The 22,555-nt window shown below is 36.8% G+C and overlaps 1 protein-coding gene across 2 annotated transcripts; it reads left to right on the forward strand.

The window, feature by feature from the left end:
- The first annotated feature begins 7,205 nt into the window (after positions 1-7,205).
- Positions 7,206-22,241, forward strand: LOC120004022 (probable protein S-acyltransferase 23). 2 transcript variants are annotated; one of them, XM_038853230.1, is made up of 14 exons: positions 7,206-7,582; positions 8,345-8,485; positions 10,107-10,219; positions 12,955-13,034; positions 14,600-14,763; positions 15,682-15,820; positions 15,926-16,025; positions 17,542-17,599; positions 17,998-18,045; positions 18,819-18,896; positions 19,022-19,120; positions 19,803-19,881; positions 20,002-20,150; positions 21,829-22,241. In XM_038853230.1, exons 1-14 carry the CDS (start codon positions 7,337-7,339, stop codon positions 22,015-22,017), a joined length of 1,683 nt encoding a protein of 560 aa, XP_038709158.1. In that variant the 5' UTR covers positions 7,206-7,336; the 3' UTR covers positions 22,018-22,241. The 2 variants fall into 2 exon arrangements, with proteins under 2 accessions (XP_038709158.1, XP_038709159.1); XM_038853231.1 differs by lacking the exon at positions 17,998-18,045 and having other exon boundaries at positions 7,207-7,582.
- Positions 22,242-22,555: the final 314 nt, after the last annotated feature.

The raw sequence follows: 22,555 nt of genomic DNA on the forward strand, positions 1-22,555 counted from the left end.
AATAAAGGCTGGGGATGAGTTATGGCACTCCGACGGTTCAGTTTGGTGAGTCGACAGCCATTATCGGTGGCCGAACAGTTGACTTTTGCTTTCATCATGAGGAGAAGAGAGGGATAGGAGAGAGAGAGTATGAGTGTGAGAGAGATTCCTAAAAGATAAGAGACGAGAGAGTGAAATTTTTTGAATTTTAAATTATTGTCAACTAGATTATTAACATGGTCATGTCATATAGACTTGGGTTACATTGGGCTACCAAAAGTTGGGTCAATTATTATCACTACTGTTAAGTTCAAGTTTTATTTATTTAGGAGTTATTTATTTAATTGAGTTTTATGTATTTGGGTGAGTTTTATTCCTAGTTAGTTAAGGATTCTTTCATCTTGAATGTTTTTAAATAGACCTCTTGTATAGTTAGTGATTCATTTAGAATAATAGTTCAATTTTTCGTTAACTTTGTGATGTCTCTTTCTCATTGGTACGAATATCTTAAGGGATTTAACTCTATTTTCTTGGTGTTTGCCAACCAGTGTGGTGACTTGGCCATTATCACTCTCCATAGTGGGATCTTAACTTAGTCACAATTAGAACTCTTGTTCATATTGTTCGTTGGTATTGAGACCTCTCCAAAACCGATTTGAGCAACCATACTATATTCGGTGTTATTTTATGCGGTTAATTTGATTATGTGATTTTTTTATTACATGTATTTGTTAAATAAGCCAATCGGTGAAAATAAGCCTTGGAACTTATGAGATGGGATAAAAAAACCTTCTTAACTTCAATATTTAAATGTCGAAAACCCAGAGGTGTTAAATAAGTTGACGACCCGTTGGCCTGACCCAGTAACTCCTAGAGGGTTGCGTCGAGATTTACGGCCCACGAAAGTGTGCTTATCGTTCTGAGCCCGGACCTAAACAAGCCGGCCTGCCTCGCTTGCCTGGTTGTATAAAACAAATTAACGATTTTAAAAGAATTAAAGAGGAGAATATAATAAATAAATGTTGTAGAGGGATGGTGGTGGTTTGCACCTTAATTTTCTTTATAATAGTTTCACTAATGGGCGGAAAGTGTAGATAAAAATAAAAATTTTAAGTTTTAGAAAATATTTTATATAAAATTAAATTTTTTAAAAAATCATTTAATGATGTTATCAAATGTTTGGATGGTTTTTAAGAAACTCAGGATAATATAACTTTATGCATAGTGCCCGTTTGGCACACCATTTTGGTGGGCAATATATTGCAGTTGTAGCATATATTATAGTTGCACACCAAATAGCAATATAAATGCTCAAATTCCTAGACAATAAATACACCATTTTTTGACAAATCTGGAATTGTTACTTTGAGGACCATTTTGGAGCAATATTGGTTTTCATGCCTAAATTACCTTCCATTTTTTATTGAAGTGTCAAAAATACCCCAATCTCACCCCTCCACTCTCATTACTCCATCTCTCATTACCAACGAGCATGGCTTCCATTCGAATGTGGAGCTGGCATCTTCAGACTCGAAAACAGACACCAGGAACAGAATAGCTTCGCTTGTGCAAGTGGGTGTCATTGTAACCAGCTGGACTATTCACCTAGTTCAAGTCTTGGATCAACATTAACCATACTTGCATAAGAACACGAAGAATTGGAGCTAGGACTCATGAGGTTGTTAAAATCAAACGAGAAAATGGAGAGAGGCCAAGGATTATTAGAAGGGGAAGATGGGTTGTTGTTCGTAATTTCAAAGCTTGACCCATTGGTCATGGTGATTGACGATGATGATCTGGAGAGGGGTTCCTATTGAGTCTAGAGATGGGTGTGGTTGGAGAAGAAGAGAGAGAGATTATTTTTATTTGTATTGGTTTTAATAATTTATCTTTATTTTAGAAATAATTTGTTATTTATTTTACTATTTATTTGCATCAATAACAACTTAAATGCATAATACCCCTACACTTAATTTATCACAACAATTTTAACACCAATATACTACCAACAAAAGTACAACCAAACACCTACCAACAGTTTAGGAAACCATATCTGCTACCATTTTTTACCAGCATATATTACAATATATGCTACTATCAAAATTGTCGATCAAACGGACCCATAATATAACTTTATGCAAAATGTGACTCTTATACATTGCAGACTGTATGATATAAAAACACCTCTAAGTCTTTAACTCATTTTAAAATAATTTTTAATGTATAATGCTGATGAAGGTTAAATTTAATGATTCTCTTACATCTAGTTTATTTTGTTTTATGAAAAATAATTATTGTTTTAGCTGGAGATAGTTCAGACATATTACCAAATATCTCATACTATTATTTTATCTAACAACCAACCAAATAGTGTATTGTATAAGAATAATACTATATTCTTTCCAAATATTAAATTATAAATTAACTTATACATTTCATAGTAATATTATGCTATCATTACGGAGTAGCAAATGTTACCTAAACCATTTATTGAGTATTGTATATAGATAGATTTGTCTAAGAAAAGGATGAGCACAAAAAAGGCCCATGTACTTTTGAAAAAGAGGTAGATCAAGTCCTATACTTTGTTTTGAGCTAAACAAGCCCTTATACTTTAGAGATAGGTCTCCATTACCCCTTCATCAAAACAAACATTAAATTTTGCTTATGTGGACTCAAATATGTTACTTGACTTTTTTTTAAGGCCATGATAGATCTCAGGGTTGATTGACCCATTTTGCTACTTTTAGAAGTGAATCCACTTTTATGGTAGATTTGAGGCCATGACAAATCTATCACCTTGAAGGCCATGGTAGGTCTTAGACTTGGTTGACCCATTTTGCAGATCCAAAAGGGTTTGATAGTGCTATCCTTGTAGCACCATGTGTAAGATCAAGATTGGCGACTATGTTAGACCTATTGAGGGTTAGATAAAAATTAGTGTTGTCGACGGAGATGAAAGTTTACATCTGTATTGTCGCTAGAGATGGAGATTATCCTTTTATTTGTTAAGATTTTTTTAATCATTATTTTCTATTTTTAAAAAGCACAAATTAAAAATGACAAGTATCATCAATTTATTGGGAACGACGGTATTGACAACCCTATAATTGATATTTGCACCCTAAATTCTTTGAGATGACGTGTGTACATTATTAAATATTTACTGGTTTAGTCTTCACCAAATTCATGGGAGGAGACCACGTACATGAGAGCAACCATGACCATCGAAAACACCAAAGAAGTGGAATCTCAGTGAAGTCCCATTACATTTCTGTTTGCAGTGGAATTTGAGTGTTTCGAACAAATGAGATCAAACGATATGTGAAGGAACAAACCTCTTGGAACAAAGTCCCAAAAAGGGGTGCAAACGCGAGAAATAAAATGGCCTCCAAAGGGCGCAAGCACATGAGAAAGAAATTGTAAAAAAGTGATGATTGAATTAAAATGCTATGAAACGGAAATTACATGCTCTTTTTGAGTCTTTGATTGATCAGACCTTGTAAAATCTAAAATCTAAGTTTATATACATGTTCTACAAAATTGCTAACAACAATATTTACAGTTGAATCCGTTGGATTGTTGCCAAGTATCCCATGTTCTTTCAACCGCTCAGTAGTGTTGAATAATTGGTTTCTCCTTAACTGTCACGTGTTCTCCAAATCCTGGTGTTACTCCACTTCTTTTGGGGCATAACTTCCATGTTGGTCACTTTTCCTTACACGGTGGGATGTTTGGATAACTGTCCTTTACTGCCACTTGTTTTAGTCATATGTTAACTGTTTGATCGATCTACCTCGCTCAAGTTTCCAGCTCGTCCAATTACTGTCCAAACCTGACTGTTCACTCAACCTTCATTTAGTCGATTAAATAGCATCATTGTACCACGTGGCATTTGTATATTTTTTTATATTCAACATTTTCCTAATGAAGGATGAACTTGTGGAATTTTGATTAAAAATTAGGTGTTTAATGTTACTGAAGAGTCCCAATTATAATGAAACTTGTTTTTCAAGTTGGTCTCTATAGAAATGTGAAGGAAATTATATTTGTAATTAGAAATATCTTTAGAATTGAACTAGGAGATTTTGTACTACTATAAATATTAGTGGTTTATTAGTGTTTTAATAGAGAGAGAAATCAAAGGTTTGTGTTGAGAGAGAGCAAAGGATGATAACTTTATGGTGTATCTCTCATGTTTAACCTAGGTTTCTGTCGGTTAGAGATTCAAGATGTAGGGTGTTAGAGATATAGGCTATATTGGGGCTTATGTAGTCTATTGGGCTCTTGGGTATTCTTGGGTTTTTTGGTGAGAGAAAATTATCGATATGTGGTTGTACAAATATTTCTACATAGTGAAGTTTTTTCTTCGTTGTCTTTTGACAACAATCGTGTTTTTCCTCCGGACTCCGAGGTTTTCCACGTAAATCTTGTGTTGTGATTGTTGCACTTTCTATTTCAATTTCTCTATTATCGTGTTGATTTATCTATCAAGGAGGATCGTGGTCTAAATTTCCCAACAGAATTGAGATTGCGTCATCCATGTCTCTTTGTCAACCACAAAGAGAGGTCATGCCAAAATTAGGGCACTCTCACGCAAACTCATCCTTTGCCTCAACAATGTCTGAATCTCTACTCAAAGTCACTATTTTCTTCGGATCACTCAAAACTTTGTTCATCTTTAATTTTCTATTAATTTCTTTATTCTAGGGGCGTGTCAATACCGTCGCCCTTCGTTTATTGGTCAATGCCACATGTTTACCATGTCAATAATAAAAAAATAAATAAAACATACATGTCATAGAGTTAACTGTCATGTCAGTGCCGTCATAATGGAAATGAGCAAGAGGGACTTGTTTTGCCCAACCTCTAAAGCATAAGGCTTCTTTAGCCCAAAACAAAGTATTAAGGACTTGATAGACCCTTTTCGAAAATACATGAATTTTTTTTAAAAAAACACTTACATGTGATCTGCTTTTTGGTTCAAAAAAGCCCCTCAACTTTGTTTTGGATCAAAAAAGCCCTCGTACTTACAAGAAACGAAAACGTTAGCTCTTCTGTTAACATTCCGTTAAAATCTGCTTATTTGGCATTTAAGTGATTTTTTCTTTATTTTTCAACTAATGACATGGCATTAAAAAAAACAATTGCAAATGATGGGTCACCTATGAGTATACCATCTTCTCGGCCTTAAAGAAAACCTAAGACGGAGAGACGAAAAAATCGAAGTTGCGATTGTGGAGCTGTAACGGCCCATCCCGCAGGATCCAGCTGGGCCCATGGATCGCTACCCCAACCCATCCCGTCCACGCATGGCACTGAGGTTGTTGCGAGAATCGATCCATTGACCTCGCCTTTAACATAGCCCCCTAAGGCAAACTATGCTGGCTTAGTTGGTAACATAGGTTGCCATGGGCGCTATGTTAAAGGGTGGGAGGTCGCATGTTCGACTCTCACCAACAACCTCTCAGACGGACTTGGGGATGGGTTGGGTTGTCTGGACCATGGATCCTGGAGAGTACCTGGGGCATGCGTGTCGGCTGGGAAATTTATAAAAAGGCAGTTTTTATGTAACGGCCCATCCCGCAGGATCCAGCCAGGCCCATTGATCGCTACCCCCAACCCATCCCGTCCACGCATGGCACGGAAGTTGTTGGCTTAGCTGGTAGCATAGTCTGCCTTAGGGGGGCTATGTTAAAGGCGAGGTCAATGGATCGATTCTCGCAACAACCTCCGTGCCATGCGTGGACGGGATGGGTTGGGGGTAGCGGTCCATGGGCCCGGCTAGATCCTGCGGGATGGGCCGTTACAGGAGCTATTTATGAAGAACATAGGTGCGCGATCTGGAACATAGGTATGCGATCTGGATCTTGGGTGTGTTCCGCCTATTTGATTTTCAACTTCGATCTTGGGTAGCGATTCTGGGTTTACAATTTGATAAGTTTGTGACAAACGAATTTGGGGTTACAATTTGTTTAGGGTTTCAATTTGTTACTAGTATTTGGATTTAGGGTTTCGATTTTGTTGAGATCTTCGAATTTGGGGATGGATTCAATCTGTTACTGTTTTAGGGTTTTCTTCAATCATTAACTTTGTTTTTGAATTATATGTCCAGATTTTGTACAAGTGAACAAAATGGTGAAGACTAGAGCTAATCGACATTGTCTAACCCAGATTGAGGTGGGTTATTTTGTAACTTTCGAATTTAGGTTTAACCAATGTGATGTTATGGTAGTGATTTTCATAGGGATTTCGAATTTAGTTGTTGCAGGACTATACCAGTTCTGATAATGAGGTTGGTAGTGAAGACATAGAAGAAGAGTTTCTGCCAGAGGACTCATCATTTGAAGATGATGAAGAAGTGATTGTTGCACGAGAAAAAATTAAGGTGAATAGGAGGGGTTGGAGAGGTGTTGCTTTGCTGAATGATAGTGACAATGAACAAGATGCTGGTGACAATCAGGGAGAAACTTTATTTATGAATGATGAAGATTCTGGTGACAATGAGGGAGTTGTTTTGTTGAATCAAACATTGTTAAGTCTGTTAATGTTGTAATAGACCTATCTATCTTTACGTTGGATTTCTTTATGTTGTAATAGACATATTTGTCTTTGTGTTGGATCTTTCTATGTTGAATTAGACCTATTTGCTTCATTTGAAATCAGTTTAGATAATGGATTGTAAGTATGTTAAAAGTAGCTGTTATCATTGTTATATTTAAAAAGGGCTAAATTGAGTCATTTATGTGAAGTAAAGGGTCTTAAATGTCCCTTTCCCAATAGGATAGGGGCTTAATTGAGTCATTTTTGTACTTAATACAATTTGTGATTCATAGACAACAACACGTGAATTACTTTTTAAAAATGAAACGTATCAACATCTAATAAGTTAAGTCCACACGTACGTCACGTCATTAGTTGAAAAATAAAGAAAAAATCACTGAAATGCCAAATAAGCAGATTTTAACATAACTTTAACAGAAGGGTTAACGTTTTTGTTTCTTGTAAGTACGTGGACTTTTTTGATCCAAAACAAAATTGAGAGACTTTTTTGAACAAAAAAACAAAGTACAGGGACCATTTTCATACTTCTCCCTATTGTTGTAGAATCGCTTTTAATTTAAACTTTCTAAAGCCAATCACAAATTTCTTTTATAACGATTAAATCTTTAATCAGAAACAATAAAAATAAAAAATAAATAAAACAGCCAAATAAATAAAACAAAGAAGAATCGCTGAAACTTCTGAATTCTGATTCGAATTCTCGGAGTAATACTAAAACCCCGAACTCGCAATCTTAGCAAAACCCTCTGATCCTTCCGTACACCGCATGTTTTGGTGATACCATCTAGCATCTATGGCATCTTCAGAGATTGAGGTGGTTTCGTCATCAGAAGCTACGACGCACCTAGACAACAACCAGGAGGCGGGAGCCAATGTGATTGACGTTTTCTCCGCCGCTGCCTATGGGGATCTCGATAAATTGAGGAACTTTGTCGAAGTCGACGGAGTTTCCCTCTCTAGTCCCGACGGCAACGGCTACTACGCTCTTCATTGGGCCGCTCTCAACAACTTCCCTGATATCGCCCAGTACATAATCGAGGTATTGTTCCTGTCACATTTCTTCTCTTATACATTGTATGTTTCAGGAAATTCATTGCTTATAATTTGAACTTTATTTGCATCGTTTGATGTGTGAATGGTGCAGGCACAGGCGTAGATGTAGTAAAGAAATAACTTTAACAGATATTTGGACTTAACTAACTTCTGGTGGAGTCTCTGGGATTTGTTGCGGTTCAATGAGTTGTGTTTGGTTTTGTTGACATGTGCTCCGTGGGTTAGCATTTGGACTTCACTTTGAAGCAATTAGGTTACAAATGGAAAATACGTCATTAAATAATTTAAAATTTAATTTCCACAGAATCCATTGCTTGGTTTCAATGGATAATACATTAACTCGTAAATTGTAATTTTATGAGAAAATGCCATCTGTGTCAGTAATGCCATAATGCATCATAAACTTTCTTTTAAAGTTTAAATGTGAAGTGAAAGATACGTGCTCCTTAAGTTAAATGAGAAATCTATGGTAAGAAGGTGCAAGGATTTGGAGCTGCTGCAATCGTACCTAGGCTTGTGTGTATGATACCTGTGAAAGAAAAAATCTAACATATTATTTTTCGTAATTAAGTCTCTATGTGACATGGATAGCATATCAGTCATACTTCTTAATATGCAAGAGGTGGATTGTGAATCTGCTCGATTTCTGTTTACATGGATAAATGTGTCATATGTTCTTTTGTGTATGTAATTATTATATCAAACGAAGTGATGGGTTGTATGGCTAAATCTCTGGTTGCTGTTGAAGCATGGTGGTGATGTCAATGCATCAGACAACATACAGCAGACAGCGTTGCATTGGGCAGCAGTTAGGGGCTCCATTGTGGTGGCGGATGTGCTCTTGCAGAATGGAGCACGGGTGGAGGCTGCTGATGTAAATGGATATCGGGTAAAGATTGCATATTTGTCCATTCGTTTTGTTACACAGTTTGTAAACATGTTGATTCCGCAAAACGGAAATATGATGAGTGTTTGATTAAGTTGGTGTGTGGACGGTGGATTCATGTGCTGGTTCTGAAATGAAAATCCATGCTAGATTGTGCTATGTTATATTACTCATCTATACAATTGCAAAAGTCTTTGCATGTTGGTTCTCCCTTTTCGTGAATGTGGGGTAGTGAATGTTAAAGGTTGTGGAATTTCTTGTGGCATTGAATTGAAGTGTTGATTTCTTAATTGCTTTAGTTGATTATTTATAGAAGTATAATGTCCTAAAATTTCCAAGAAACATAAGTGCTCTTTTTCTATTCTGTGCTTTATGTGTTCTGTGGTATTTCCCTAATCTCTTTGCACTACCAGTTCAAATCCATAAGTATGAGGTTTGTTTGGGTAGTTGTAACAACTTGGTAGAATTTTTTCCATTCTGAATGTAAATGAATCTTGAGATTATGGACTACTTAACCATAATCTTCCCTTCAATAGATAGAAAAGTACTTCATTGTCTTGAACTTTATCATAATATTTTAACGTTTTATTTTCTCAAATGTTAAATCTCCACAGCATATGTGACCACTATCAAATATCATGTCATGAATGAATAATAGTCTGCGTTGTAACAGCCCGTCCCTCTGCACTAGTCACACTTTGTAAGCTTTGGGTTTGTCCATACTGGCCCGCATGGCTTTGTCTTCCCAGGCCCAGGCCCAGCCCCAGCCCCTATTAGTTTGAGCCTAGGAAAAACAATTGTTACTAGCTAAGAAGTTTGTCCTATTATATACTACACTTCACATCTTCCCCTGGGCGATGTGGGACAAGGGACTTAACTCCTTCACCACTCCGTAGCTCGCCTAACACCACCAAGCTTGCATTGCAGAGGCTTGTGGCCCCGCCTACTCAAGCCGGGTGTTGCAGACTCCCCTTTTAAGGGCCCATATCCCTGTGCGGCCCACACGCCCACAGATGCCCATTGGTGTCCATACCTTAAACCCTGGGGCCTCAGCTCCAATACCATCTGTAATAGCCGGTCCCTCCGCACTAGTAATACTTTGTCCGCTTTGGGCCAGTCCATACTGGCCCGCATAGCTTTGTCTTCCCAGGCCCAACGTTAGCCCATACTAGTTTGAGCTCAAGAAAAACGCTTGCTACTTGTTAGGAAATTTGGCCTATTAAATACTGCACTTCATATCTTCCCATGTGTGATGTGGGAAAACTGACAAGCGACTTAACCCTTCACCACTCGGTAGCTCGCCTAGCACCACCAAGCTTGTGCTACAGAGGCATGTGGCCCCGCCCACTCGAGCCGCGTGTTACATGTGCTCTTTTATGCTTTTCATTTTTCAGTATATGTGTGATTGCCTTTTTTGCCGGTTAGTAATATTTCCTTTTTTTAAAAAAAAGAAAAGAAATTATTCTACAATTATATTTCTCATCTAAAAAGCCTTATTTCTAAATTCTAACTAATGTCTTGGCTTGGTTTAAATACTGCCTCTATAATTTTATTTCGTGCTTATGGTGGTGAATGGTGATAATTATCTGACACCATGTACATTGATTTGAATTATTTTGTGCAGGCAGTTCATGTTGCTGCTCAATATGGACAAACAGCTTTCCTAAACCACATTGTTGCAAGCTATCAAGCTGATTATGATGCTCTAGATAATGGAGGGAGGAGTCCTCTTCATTGGTATGTGAAATCTTAGACAGCTCATGGATATTTGTGCATTGTTGTTCACATTTGGTGTGTTGCTATGCAAGTTATTCCAAGAAAGTCGATGCACTTCTAGTGAATTTAATATAGAATCATGTATATTTACTGTTCATTTTTAATAATGATGGTGGTTATAAGTTAGGGAAATATGCGAAAAAAAAGTTAATATTTTAAAAACTGATTAGGATAATGTTATTCAAAGCCACTATGTTGTGAGATTTCAATCTTTATAACCCTTCGTTTCTTTCAGTTAGCATCTGTTAAATAAAAATATGTTTAGGACATTACCATGCATCAATTTTTTAGGGTGTTTAACCTGAAATTTGGAACTGTTGTCTCGTCCCCAAAGAAAAAAAATGTTATATAAACAGAGTGAAGCCGTTTGACATCACAGAAGTATGAGAAAATCTAGGAAGATGATATTGGGGAGTTAGGGCAAGGTTTCAAGTTGGACTTGAAAGATATCAGGTGTGGCTAACAAGTTTTGCTGAGAAAACAAATACCAAAGGAATCACCACTTCTGTGTTATATTTTGGTGGTTTCACAGGTGAGCCAAGCTTTGGTTTTGGTGAAAAATCTCCAACTCAAATGACCTCATCGCTAAGGAAGAAAAACGATGTACCAATTTGGAGATTGACTTATGTCTATTATATTTTTATTTGTCAATATAGTTTCTGATAGTAAATCCCCTTGTCATGAGCATGGGTGGGACAATTGAATCTAACCATTGAGGGAGTGGAGAGAACAAGTGCACCACCATGCCACCATTGCGGGTAGTTCATAATGTGTATAAAATTGAAAGACTTGGATAATCAACTTGTTCTGTTTTGTTTTCTTTGCTGCAAAACCTAGCTTCAACAGCGTAGGGTAGGGAGAGAGGGGGATGGAGGAGAAGATGTGGAGGCGGAGCTGGATATGATGTACTTTAGTTTTGGTGCTACTGATATCAATATTTGTTGAAACAGTTATCGTATTAAGGGGTTATAATTTATTATTTTTGTTGATACTAGGTTCAAAAGATTATGGGGTAAATAGATCAAAATGGGTTCACTACTGAAAACTTTAAAGATGGGGCATAAACTTGTTTGAATATTGTAAAAGATTGCTGCTTACACTTTTTTTGTTTGGTACAATAGGGCGTAGATTGGTAGAGTAGAGTTGTAGTGGCACAATTTAGAGGTCAAAACTCACAAGTTCAACTTCTGGAAACAGCCTCTCCATATATTATGTGGGGGTAAGATCTGCGTACATCATGCATGTCCCCGATCCCACGACCGCAGAAACCTTTTGCATGGGACTTGTTTACTTACATACCTACTATAATAGGCATAGATTGGTTGATGAATGCTTGATTGTGTTATTGATAGAGAAAATGGAGTGTAGAAACTTACTTCAAGAGTTGGTGTCTTCCCTTTCTCAATAAGATCTTATTTACCATTCTGGAAACAATCCCTAAAATGGGGATGACTTTGGCCAAAGAACATTTTTTGGCCAAACAAGAATTGTATTGAAGAGGCAAAAATGGCTTCTGCCCAAATTCAGCCCTGGAAGATAATCTACTGGAAATTAATAAGATTACATCAAAAAGATGCTTTTATTAACATTCCAATGCTTGTTAAACTAAGTGTAGAGGGGTACAAACCAACAATCATTAACAAACTCAAGTGGTATTTCAACTCCATGAAAGGCCCTTTTGTTTCCTTCATTCCTTCCCAGCAGTCTAAAAAATAGCAAGAGGAATTGAGGAGACATGCTTACCTGTGTTCACTGAGGCATAACATGAATCCCCTCTTCATTATTTTATTTACAAATAAAAAAAAAAGTGGTTAGCCATCTTGAAGGATCTCTTTTTTTTATATTATCAGTGATATTGCTCCTTTCTTCCCACCTTCATGGTAACTTTCAGTTTCCATATGGTATGAGGAAGAGTAAGGGCCTTTAGGAGACCTAGGTTTGATATAAAGGATTAAAATAGAGGCCTAGGAAAAAGTGTCATTTTAACTTGAATATGAATATTGCTCCACTTTCAAAGGAGATTTGTCTTCCACCCTGAAAGTCTGTTCTTAATTTATTCCACTGCCAGATCCCAAATTCTTGTTTCTTTGATATTTGCTCGAAGTAGAGGGCCCAAGAAGATGGTGGATAAAATTGTGTTGCGGACAGCTGCTTCACTTTCACTGGTTAAGCAGTTTTAACTTACAAGACATTCTTAAGTTACTTATTCATAGTTCGTGTGTTCAGGGATATGCCACCTGTTTTCCCACCAGCATATTTGGAATGCATGTTTGGGACTTGGTAGCAGTGTGGAGATGACGGATAACTAAACTACAGCCATGACCTAGTTAATGCATACGTTGTTGTGCAGGCTGAAACTTCATGGTGAGAAAAATAGGTCCATTTTGAGTGTTAAAAGACTCTGAGTTTTACTTGAATCTTGGATGAAGTTTGTGATAGAGTAATTTTGAACTTATCAGATGCCTGGAACAATAAAGTTATGCCTTGAAAGGAGTGAAACGATATTCATTACAAATAACCAAGGGTACTAAATTTGTTCTTTCCATTTTTATGCTATTAATGTATTATGTCAGCGTAAAATGCTTGGAAACACTATTTTTGGTAAATTTCTGACAACATGCTGAAGGAATATTTTAAATTGGGAGTAGTATGAAATTATTCATTGGAAAGCTTATGCTTGTGATGCTATCTACCAGGGCTGCATATAAGGGGGATGCTGATACAATTAGATTACTTCTGTTTAGAGATGCAAACCAAGGAAGACAAGATAAAGAAGGTGTGCTGTGATATCCTCTATTTCTTTTATCAATTATTTTTTGACAAAAAATCTATATGATTATGAAGATCGCCATACCCATGTTACCGACCCTGCCCATTGCGGGAGCCTTGTGCACGGGAGTTGTTTACTTCTTTACATACCCATGTTACTGAAACACATTACCGTACTTTATGTACTTTTTATTAAGTGTCGTAGGTGCATTTTCTTGTTTTGTCCATCTCTGGTGCATTGTTATAAAGGTTCATTTATCTTGAAGATGAAAACTATAACCAGCAAGTTGGAGTCTTATTACCATTAGCATGCACGAGTCAATGCATTGGTGTTTTGATTTTATGTACAAATTTTTTTTCGGAATGCAAGAAGAATTTATTAAGAAAGTCAACAATGGTCAAGGGGTTGCCACTCGAAAGGATCTAGAAGTCTCTAAATAATTGCTAGTGCTTCTTGCACATTACAAGTCCCAAGTGTAAAAGAACAAAAAACCTGGGTCAGGCTTTTGGCTTCCACATGCTTTTCCAGGCAGGGGTGGACCCAGCTTCTCTAGTGTATGGGGTCGGGTTTATATAGGAATTGAAAACAAATTTGCGGGGGTGCTGCCCTCGGTAATTTTTTTGGGTTATTTATTAATTATTTATTCAAAAGTATGGAAAATAACACTAAAAGTCAAAATATTATAGGATAGAAGTAACTAATAATTGAAGAGTGAATTATCAGGTCTTTTGATCAGGACTCTACTATGACTCTATCAAAGAATAAGTTACGGGACTTTATAATACAAAGGACTCTATCAAATGATAAGTTATGGCCATTTAAAATACAATACTAATAATTTATAAGACTAGATTAAATCCATTTATTGGGCCTTTAAAATTAATACAATAATTTATAAAACTAAATCCATCTTATTGGGCCTTTTAAATTTCTTATGGGTTATGGACTTATGGCCCAATTATTATTAACATTCTAATTCTAAGTCTTTAAGAAGTAATAAGAGTGGGGTCAAAATAAAAAGTTGAGTGGTGTCAAAAACCACAGTAGCAGACTTGGGTCCGCCCCTGTTTCCAGGGAAACACTCCTTGCCTCAACTATCAAATCCTCTAGAGAGAACCCTTAAATCTTAACTTCGAAAAGTGCTCTTTTCAGGGCCTTCCAAATTAACTTATCCTCCATATCAAAATTAACAAGTGTTGATGGTTTCAAACTCCCAATCCATAGCATTTCTAGGAAAGATGATATCCCATGAAAGCCCCCTAATGTTTATGTTTATAGTCACATGCATCCTTACCGCTGGAATTGAGACTTAAAAAGGGAGCCATCTCTATCAATTTATCGTTCCAATACCCGCCCCCCCCCCCCCCCCCCCCCCCCCAACTTCTCTGATTACCTACTCTAACAGAAAAATTCAAAATGTTATATGTTATGATTTTGAAGAAATTTGAATTATTGGACAAATTTGATTTCATATATCAGTTTAACATTAAAAAATTTTTGGTTGGTTTATTTAGCAATTTTGTAAATTTCAGCGCTATATGATAATGTGGTTGCATATGCAATGATGTTAGGTTGTACTCCCTTGCACTGGGCTGCATTAAGAGGAAATGTTGAGGGATGTACTGTGCTTGTACATGTTGGTAAAAAACAGGAGCTAATGGTGAAAGATAGAGCGGGATTTACTCCTTTTCAACTTGCTTCTGATAAAGGTCATCGGCCTGTCGCCCTTTTCCTTGTAGGTAACCTTTTGTGTTTGTGTTGCCATAGAATTATAAATGTGGACAAACAAGTTTACCGACATTATGTGGATGCCATCTATAAAATACAATACCTTCTTCAACTAGATATTTTATTCACGACAACGATATTCTTATTTCTTCAGGTTGCTTTTCTCTATTTGCATTTTTCCTCTTCTCAGTTTCAAGGAATACTGCTCTCAGACACTTCCTACTATTTTTTAACCCATTCCTCAAGAAAGTAATGAAAAGAGAGAGGTCTCTATTATGTGCAGTAACTGATTTGCAGAGATTTTTGTTACATGTGCTCTTGCAATTTTATTAGCTGCCAAAGCATAACATTTTTTTAGTCCATGCATGTGATGTAAGGTAAACAGGTATTGAAATCGCATGTTCAGCTTTATTTAGACCTAACTCAGTCCTGATGTATTGAGTATCCATTTCCTGTTTTGGTCTAACTGCAGTAGGATGTCTAAAAATACTTAAAAGTTTCTTTAAGTTATGTAATGCCTTTCTTAAAATTTTATGAATCATTTTATTTGTTTAGTGTAGATGATTTTTTACTTATGGGAGGTTAGCAGGGCGATAGTCTTCACCCCCCTATGGGGCAGAAAATTTGCTGATAAGATTATAGAATTTTATTAGTTCAGTTTTTGGGCATGCATGCAATATAGTTTTTATCATTTTTTTGATTAATGACACTGAAATTTGATCTTTTGAACGATCTAACCAAACCAATGTATAGTTAGTATGTGTAGTGTCCTAGACTTGTAATGTGTACATTTGGATTTTACCTGTGAAACTTAACTCAGAGTTGTTTATTTTATTGTGATGATAAATTTCGCAACTTTGAAGTTCTCCTAGGATCATCTGTGTCTTTACAAGTATTTATAAGAGGTGCATTTGTTTGAATTCAGTCCAATGCACAACGGGCACACAATAATCGTTGGGGAGACAAATTTTGCGGTGGGAAGATGGCGGACATTGGATATGCTCCCATTTTGCTGTCTATAATGCTCTTACTCATTTTCCTCTTCGTTAATTCTGTTCTTGCAGGTAAGTATGCTATTGTGTTTGAATGTTTCTTAATATAGCTTAGTGGGAATAGTCCCTTAAAAATAAAATCATGTCTCACTCCTTACAAGTTACAACTTATGCTAGCCCCCAATCTTCCTAAGGTAACTGCTGCTGTTGGACTTTGGGGTTGGACTGTTCTTTCACTAGCTTTTGTTTCATTGATGATGCTCTTCAAATGTAGCAGGTAAATTTCTTGCTCTATGGTTGTGGTTTCTTAGTGTTATGTGGCGTTTTTGTTATCTGCATCAATCATCATTTTGTGTATTTATTCCAATATGAAACTGGACGTTTTCTGTATCCCTTCGTCTGGTGGTGATGTTTGTATTTACTATTTAGGAAAGTGGATAATTAGAATTATTTTTTGTGGATAATCAAGTGGGTCTGCTATTACATTTTCTTATCATCTTGGTGTTTAATCTTGTTTCTTACAAGTGATTGAACGTTGAAGATATAAAGTTCTTTTTTTTTCTCAATTGTATCTTTTTGTTTCAACTTTCAAATGGAAATTTTTTTGAGGATTTCTTTTCATTTTATTCTTTATATTTTGTAGCTTGGCGACCGATTTGTGGTTTTTAAGTGGGGTTGCAACAATCAGAACCATTAAGTAGTGATTGCTTCACAGACTGAAATGTGTCTATCTACAAAATTATGATTATAATTGAAAAAGGATCAATTCCTCCGCTAAGAGCAATTTTTTACGTCAATGGGTAATGGCCAATGCAAGGCAGCCTTATAACATTTGTGCTGCTTTTCTGAATTGCTGCTTGTACGCTGCTTGCCTGCTTAGTTTTCTGCATTGATAGACAGCCAGAAGCTACTTGGACAAAGCTGTAAATAAGTAGTGAGCTGCACACAGACTTTTAGGCTGCTTATGTGGCTGGTCCAAATAATGTACTTGGGGCTTGGGAACTTGGGACATTACATACCCTAAAAATTGGCATCTCGCCTTCCATTTACAGTCTGCGTGAAGGTTGTCTATCAAAATTTGCTGATGGAAAAAAATGTTTTCCTTGAAGAAATTAAAAGAATGGCTTCGGAGAGAGAAAGCCTCCGACTCATTTCCCATTTAATCGAAAAGCCAGTCATAAAATTAATCAACTGTTCTGTTTCACTATCCATCTCTCAGTTGTCTTCATATTCTCTTTGCAACTGTTAATTCTCTTTGGCATGTTACATTTCTTGCATGAGCTAATGTTCCTGAGTCTTTGAAACCTTTCAGATTATCATACTAATGTACTGCAAAATTCGCTTTTCCTATGCATATGATTTACTTTTTGAGGAATTCAGTTGTTTAAGGGAGAGGAAAAATAGGGTATCATCCATTGGATGTTGAAACCATTCCTGGTATTTTATGTCTCGTGTTCTCCACAAATATTAGCAGGACCAAACAACATGGAACTATTGTATAAAAAATTATCTATATTAGAGCATGATGTTCGATACCTTTCCGATTTCACCTGTCAGAATCCTTGCGTTATGTCTACAAATAATTCCAAAATATGTTTGCATGTATCATTGGCTTAAAGTTCACTAGAGATAAGTTCATTTCTGATTTTAGTCATTGACGTTGTCACCAAGTTATTTAAAAATATTTATATTTTCATGTCTATTTCACTTACACGGATCTTTACTGCCAGTAGCATTTTTCAATTTTATTTGTGACCTCCCGTCCTTAATGGTTCTCCGACAATTGGCTGCAGTAAAGACCCAGGTTATGTCAAAAGAACTGGAGATTTGGGAAGTGATGGAGATACAGAGGTGTGTAATATGTCTATTTCATTTGGTTCATTTAAGCATTTGTATTTGATGCCTGTTTTAGCAAAGGACCATTCATTGCACAAAATGTGTAGAATTACATACATGCTGGATAACATAAAAAGAACAAAGTGAAAAAATATGTTCAAACAATGGAGCTAACTAAATCTATGATCAAATTGGACTTGAAGGCTTCCATGACTGACGGCAGTTCTTTTGATCCTATCAATTTGAAAATTTTCCACTAGAGTCGAAGCCAAAGCCTTTATCTTTTTTTCCTCTTGCTAATGACATGTAACCCGACAAATTAAAGATAAATTTCAAATTCATGTAGTGTATCTATATTTTTGAATGTAATAAAATATTTCATTCTATGCGTGAGGAATTCTGGTTCTATTCAGTTGCCCATGGGTAGGTGTGATGTGACTGAATGGCTGGATGTGTGTAAGGTAAGCAGTTGCCATGCTTTGTAGTGAAGTGTGTTGTATCCTGCAATGTTAATAGAGAATACACCCGTAAATACTGAAAGAACTTCCTATCAAATAAATAAATCGAAACAAAGAGACAAGAAACGAATTGAAAGGATGGTAAAAGTGAGTCTTATTAAGATTTTATCAGTGCTGTAAGGAAGAAGTATTTGTAGTACTCAAACATGCGTGCCTGTAAGGTGTGATCATCTCACTGTTCTTTTTCTCCTCAAGCTTTCTTGGGCTTGGAAGTCATGATAAGCTAGGATGTTTGTCCATATGTCTGTTGAGTGGCCTCGTGATGATTTTTTTTCTGAAAGTGCAATTTTCTATTTTTCTTCTCATTTGTTGATGTTTGGAAAAAAAAGGTTGTGCCTTTAGTGCATGAACAATGTGGTATTCAAAGATTTAAAGGTTAATCGTTATGCAGTCTTACTTTCTTTTTTTTTCTCGCAACCGTTCTTGTTTTGAATGCTTCAAGAAAGAGGTGCAAATTTTGGATTGTGGATTTCTGCAATGTTATTTTAGTGCTGGTGTTTATTATTGACCACAATAGATGATCTTCAATAATGCTTTATTGTTGTTTTAGTCCTATTCTTTTGATATCTGGATAGGCAGTTGCAGGTGGATTTTTCTAGTTTTTTTTTAATAGAGTTTTCCCATAGAGGAGAAAAGATGATGGCTGTCCAGATACATGGATTTTTTAACTTGATCGTTTTCTCATTTAATTTTCTAAGATAAGTCGACATTTGCAGGATCCCTTGTTGAATATTGATTTGAACAATTCCACTGTATGGATGGGGAATTGGTCTCAACTTTGCCCTACATGCAAGGTCTACTTTTTCATCCTTTTCTCTCATTGATGCGTAAAATGCAGGAGTTTTCCTTTGTAGTTCTCCACTAGGCTTGACATCCTTTCTTGACTGAATTGTGTTTACATTCTCAAATTTGTTGTCAGATAATCAGACCTGTTCGCTCAAAGCACTGCCCAGCATGTAAGCGCTGCGTTGAACAGTTTGACCACCACTGCCCATGGATATCCAACTGTGTGGGGAAGGTAAGCAATTAGGTAACTTGACATTATGTTTTTAGCATCATCATCATTATAAACATGTTAGTTCCCAATGTGTGGTCAGGGGTCAGCTACATGAATTCTTAACAAAAACTGATAGAAGTACATTACTTGGATTTTCTTTCACCAATCAATCTGGTTTAAAGCTATCGCTGCACCATTTTGACTTTCATCTCTGTAAAATTTAATACCATGGAGGTCTTTGCCAGTACTTCGCTCTAGGGCTTTAGATCAGTGTAATGTCACCATGATTTTCTGGTTTCTCACTTGGAGTGATAAAACTACTTGTTATCTTCCTCTCATTTTTTTCCTTTGTTTGGGAATTTGATTATCCGCCTCTAAATATGACATATTCAATCTCAATTTTTTTAACATTAAATATTTTTGACGCTAAACAACTTCTATGCAGAAGGCTCCCGTAGTAGGCGGGGTCGGGGATAGGAAAGATCTACACAGACCTTACTCCCACATAATATGTGGAGAGGCTGTCTTCAGGAATTGAACGTGTGACCTCTAGGTTGCAACCCTGCAACTTTACCACTGGGCCACATGTTTAATTTATATTGGAATGTTTATTTTTTTTTTGAATGGGACTTGCAAATATAGAAATATTAATCTTCTTTTCTTCTTGTTGGTTTACTCATGGTACTTGTTGCACATCTTGCAGAGGAACAAAAGGGACTTCTTTATTTTCATTAGTGTCGCAAGTTTGACACCATTCCTTGCTGCTGTCGTTGCAGTTCAAAGTAAGTGGGTTGGCTACAACTATGTCTTATGGGTTGGAGAAAATAAATCTTCAACTTTCCTTTTATTTCATGGTTTTATCACTCGTGTTTAGTTAAAGGAGATATGATGCTTTACTGCAGGAATATGGACAGGGATACCAGAAGTTCCTACTCAAGAAACGTGGATTCATTATGTCATAGTTCGGCATCCTGGTGTTGTTGTATTTTTGGTTTTGGACATTGTTGTTTTTATTGCTGGTACAACGTTGACTATATCTCAGGCATCGCAGGTAATTTGGCCAAAACATTATTTTCCTGTTCCTTTTTAGAATTTTCTTTCACTGATTATGGCTAGCGAAATGATGACATGCAACATAGATCTCTGGCTAATTCTATTAACTCTGTGTTTGTGAGATCAAAGGAACTGCTTCATTTTCTTTAGTTAACTATTATGCTACGGGTTTGGTGTGTCCTTTTCAACTTTGGGTTTGTTGTGACCTTTTCAACTTTCATCTCTCTCATTATACTCTTTTGGCATGGGCAAATTACGGGCTAGCTGAACTCCATCATTTCATGATTAACCAGATTACTAATAGAGGACTATCCTTATTGTTTAGGACACTGACACAGACTAAATTATTCACGGTTGTTTATGAATGCTTTACCTACAAAGTTTCGGGAGGACTCAGAAGGGAGGAGAGACCAAAATAGAATAGATATTGGCTATGTACGTAGTGTCAGGACTAACTGTATATTAAAGGATGGTCTATCAGTTTGGGGCAACTAAATTGTGTTGTCAAAAGGTGTTGAGGTGTGCACGCCTTCAGAGAGGTGCAGCAAGGCAAAACCGCAAAAACCCCTTGGACACCTGAAGAACTTCAATTGGGTCTCTTTATCCTGGGATTAACTGAGTGTATTGGGCTTTCAATTAAACTGATATGGCTGGGGTTAGCAATTCACTATCACTTGATACGGACTTCTTCTGTTTTTCTGCCTGACCACACTTTTGACATCCGATCGAGCTACAAGCGCAAGTAGGCAGGTGGCTGGGGGGAGGGGCCGCAGGATTGGAAAGAAAGGGGGGACCCTTCTTTTCGCTTTGTGCCAGATGAGATGATGATTAGTGGGTTAGGTCTTACTAAAGGGGTGGGCTGGCTAGGCTGCCTTTTTAATCAATCTCTGGCCACTCATTGCCACTATTGGTGCTAGATTTTTTTTTAATTTTTTTTTTGAGGATAACGGCTGGTTTGCAAGAAATGACCTAAGATCGAAATCCCCTTTTTATGGTTAAAAAGAGAACATGAGAAGTAAAATGCATCTATCTGTCAAGCAAAATAGAGGTGCAGCAGCCAGCAAGGTGCCGTGGAGAGAAATTGAGAAGAAAGACGTACTGAGAGGAGGGAAGCCATCACCTAATCAAAATTGTTCGACTTTGTTAGTTTGGTTGGTCAGTTGCTCCTTTGTTAGGTTTGAATATTTGGCATGATATTGTTACTTAGTTTGCTTTGGAGGCTTTACTAATATACTTTTCTTTTGATGATTCATCATTCTAGCCTTGCATTTTGTTTCTTGGTTAATGCACACTTTTATTATGATTATTGACTTTCTTAATTTTGCGTCTCACTTTCCCCAATCGTGGGCGCTCTGCACTTCCAGATGATAGGATGCCTTTGCGACCTTGACAACACTGATGGCTGTCAATATTTAGCAGCCATCTCCTTGCCTCTTGTTGCATCGGTCTAGGGCCTTGACTAACCTGTCCTTTGACACTGAATTGGCGTAAACTTAAAAACCTAGTTATCTGTGACTCCCTTTAGATACGTGCTTAATGTGTGCACTTTCCAATATTGGTGCATTTTTCTTCCTGTAATCATTGATTTACTATGGTGCTTGTGTGTGTGTCTTTGTTTTTCTTTTTGCTATTTATTAACTGTTTTTAAACCATAGAATCCTCACTTGTGAATGCAGATAGCTCGGAACATCACCACCAATGAATTGGCAAACGCCATTCGTTACAATTATCTCCGTAGTCCAGATGGGCGTTTTCGTAATCCATACAACCATGGCTGCAAAAAAAATTGTGCAGATTTCCTCATTCGTGGCTACACAGAGGATAATGAAATTGCTTGGCCTCCACTGCAGCAGGTTGCCCACTAGAGTTACTGCGATGAGAAGCTCTCATTTACATCAAACTTGTATGTTCCATCGTTAGTGGGCGAGGGAAATTGAATATTGCTTGTTTTGTTTTATACCAGGTTCCTTTGAAGTTGTTATTGTATAAACTGACGCAAGTTATATGCAAAATTTCATTTTGTTGATATGTTATACACATGCAATTCGAAACCATGAAATGGAAAAGGAAAATGATACTGATTCTGTAATTCTATTTGATCTAATCACTTGTCAATGTGGTTGATGATAACTTAATTTCTGTTTTTCAGCAGAAAGAAAAATGAAGAGACGAAACCAAATATATCACAACATCCCAACATAGACGAAATCCAATCCATCAAGAGCTTTTGGACATCCTGGGGATAAGAAAGTCTAAATAAGTTCAAAAAACTACCATAAATTCTGGTAGGGGCCTGCAAATTCTTGCACCTACGGCTACCATGACAAGGGCAAATCTCCATGTTTGTCCATGAGCATTTCGCCATGTATTTCTATGAGACTCAAGGCATAAACCATCTTTTCA

This window comes from Tripterygium wilfordii, chromosome 8 (genome assembly GCF_013401445.1).
Source record: "Tripterygium wilfordii isolate XIE 37 chromosome 8, ASM1340144v1, whole genome shotgun sequence".
NCBI lineage: Eukaryota > Viridiplantae > Streptophyta > Magnoliopsida > Celastrales > Celastraceae > Tripterygium > Tripterygium wilfordii.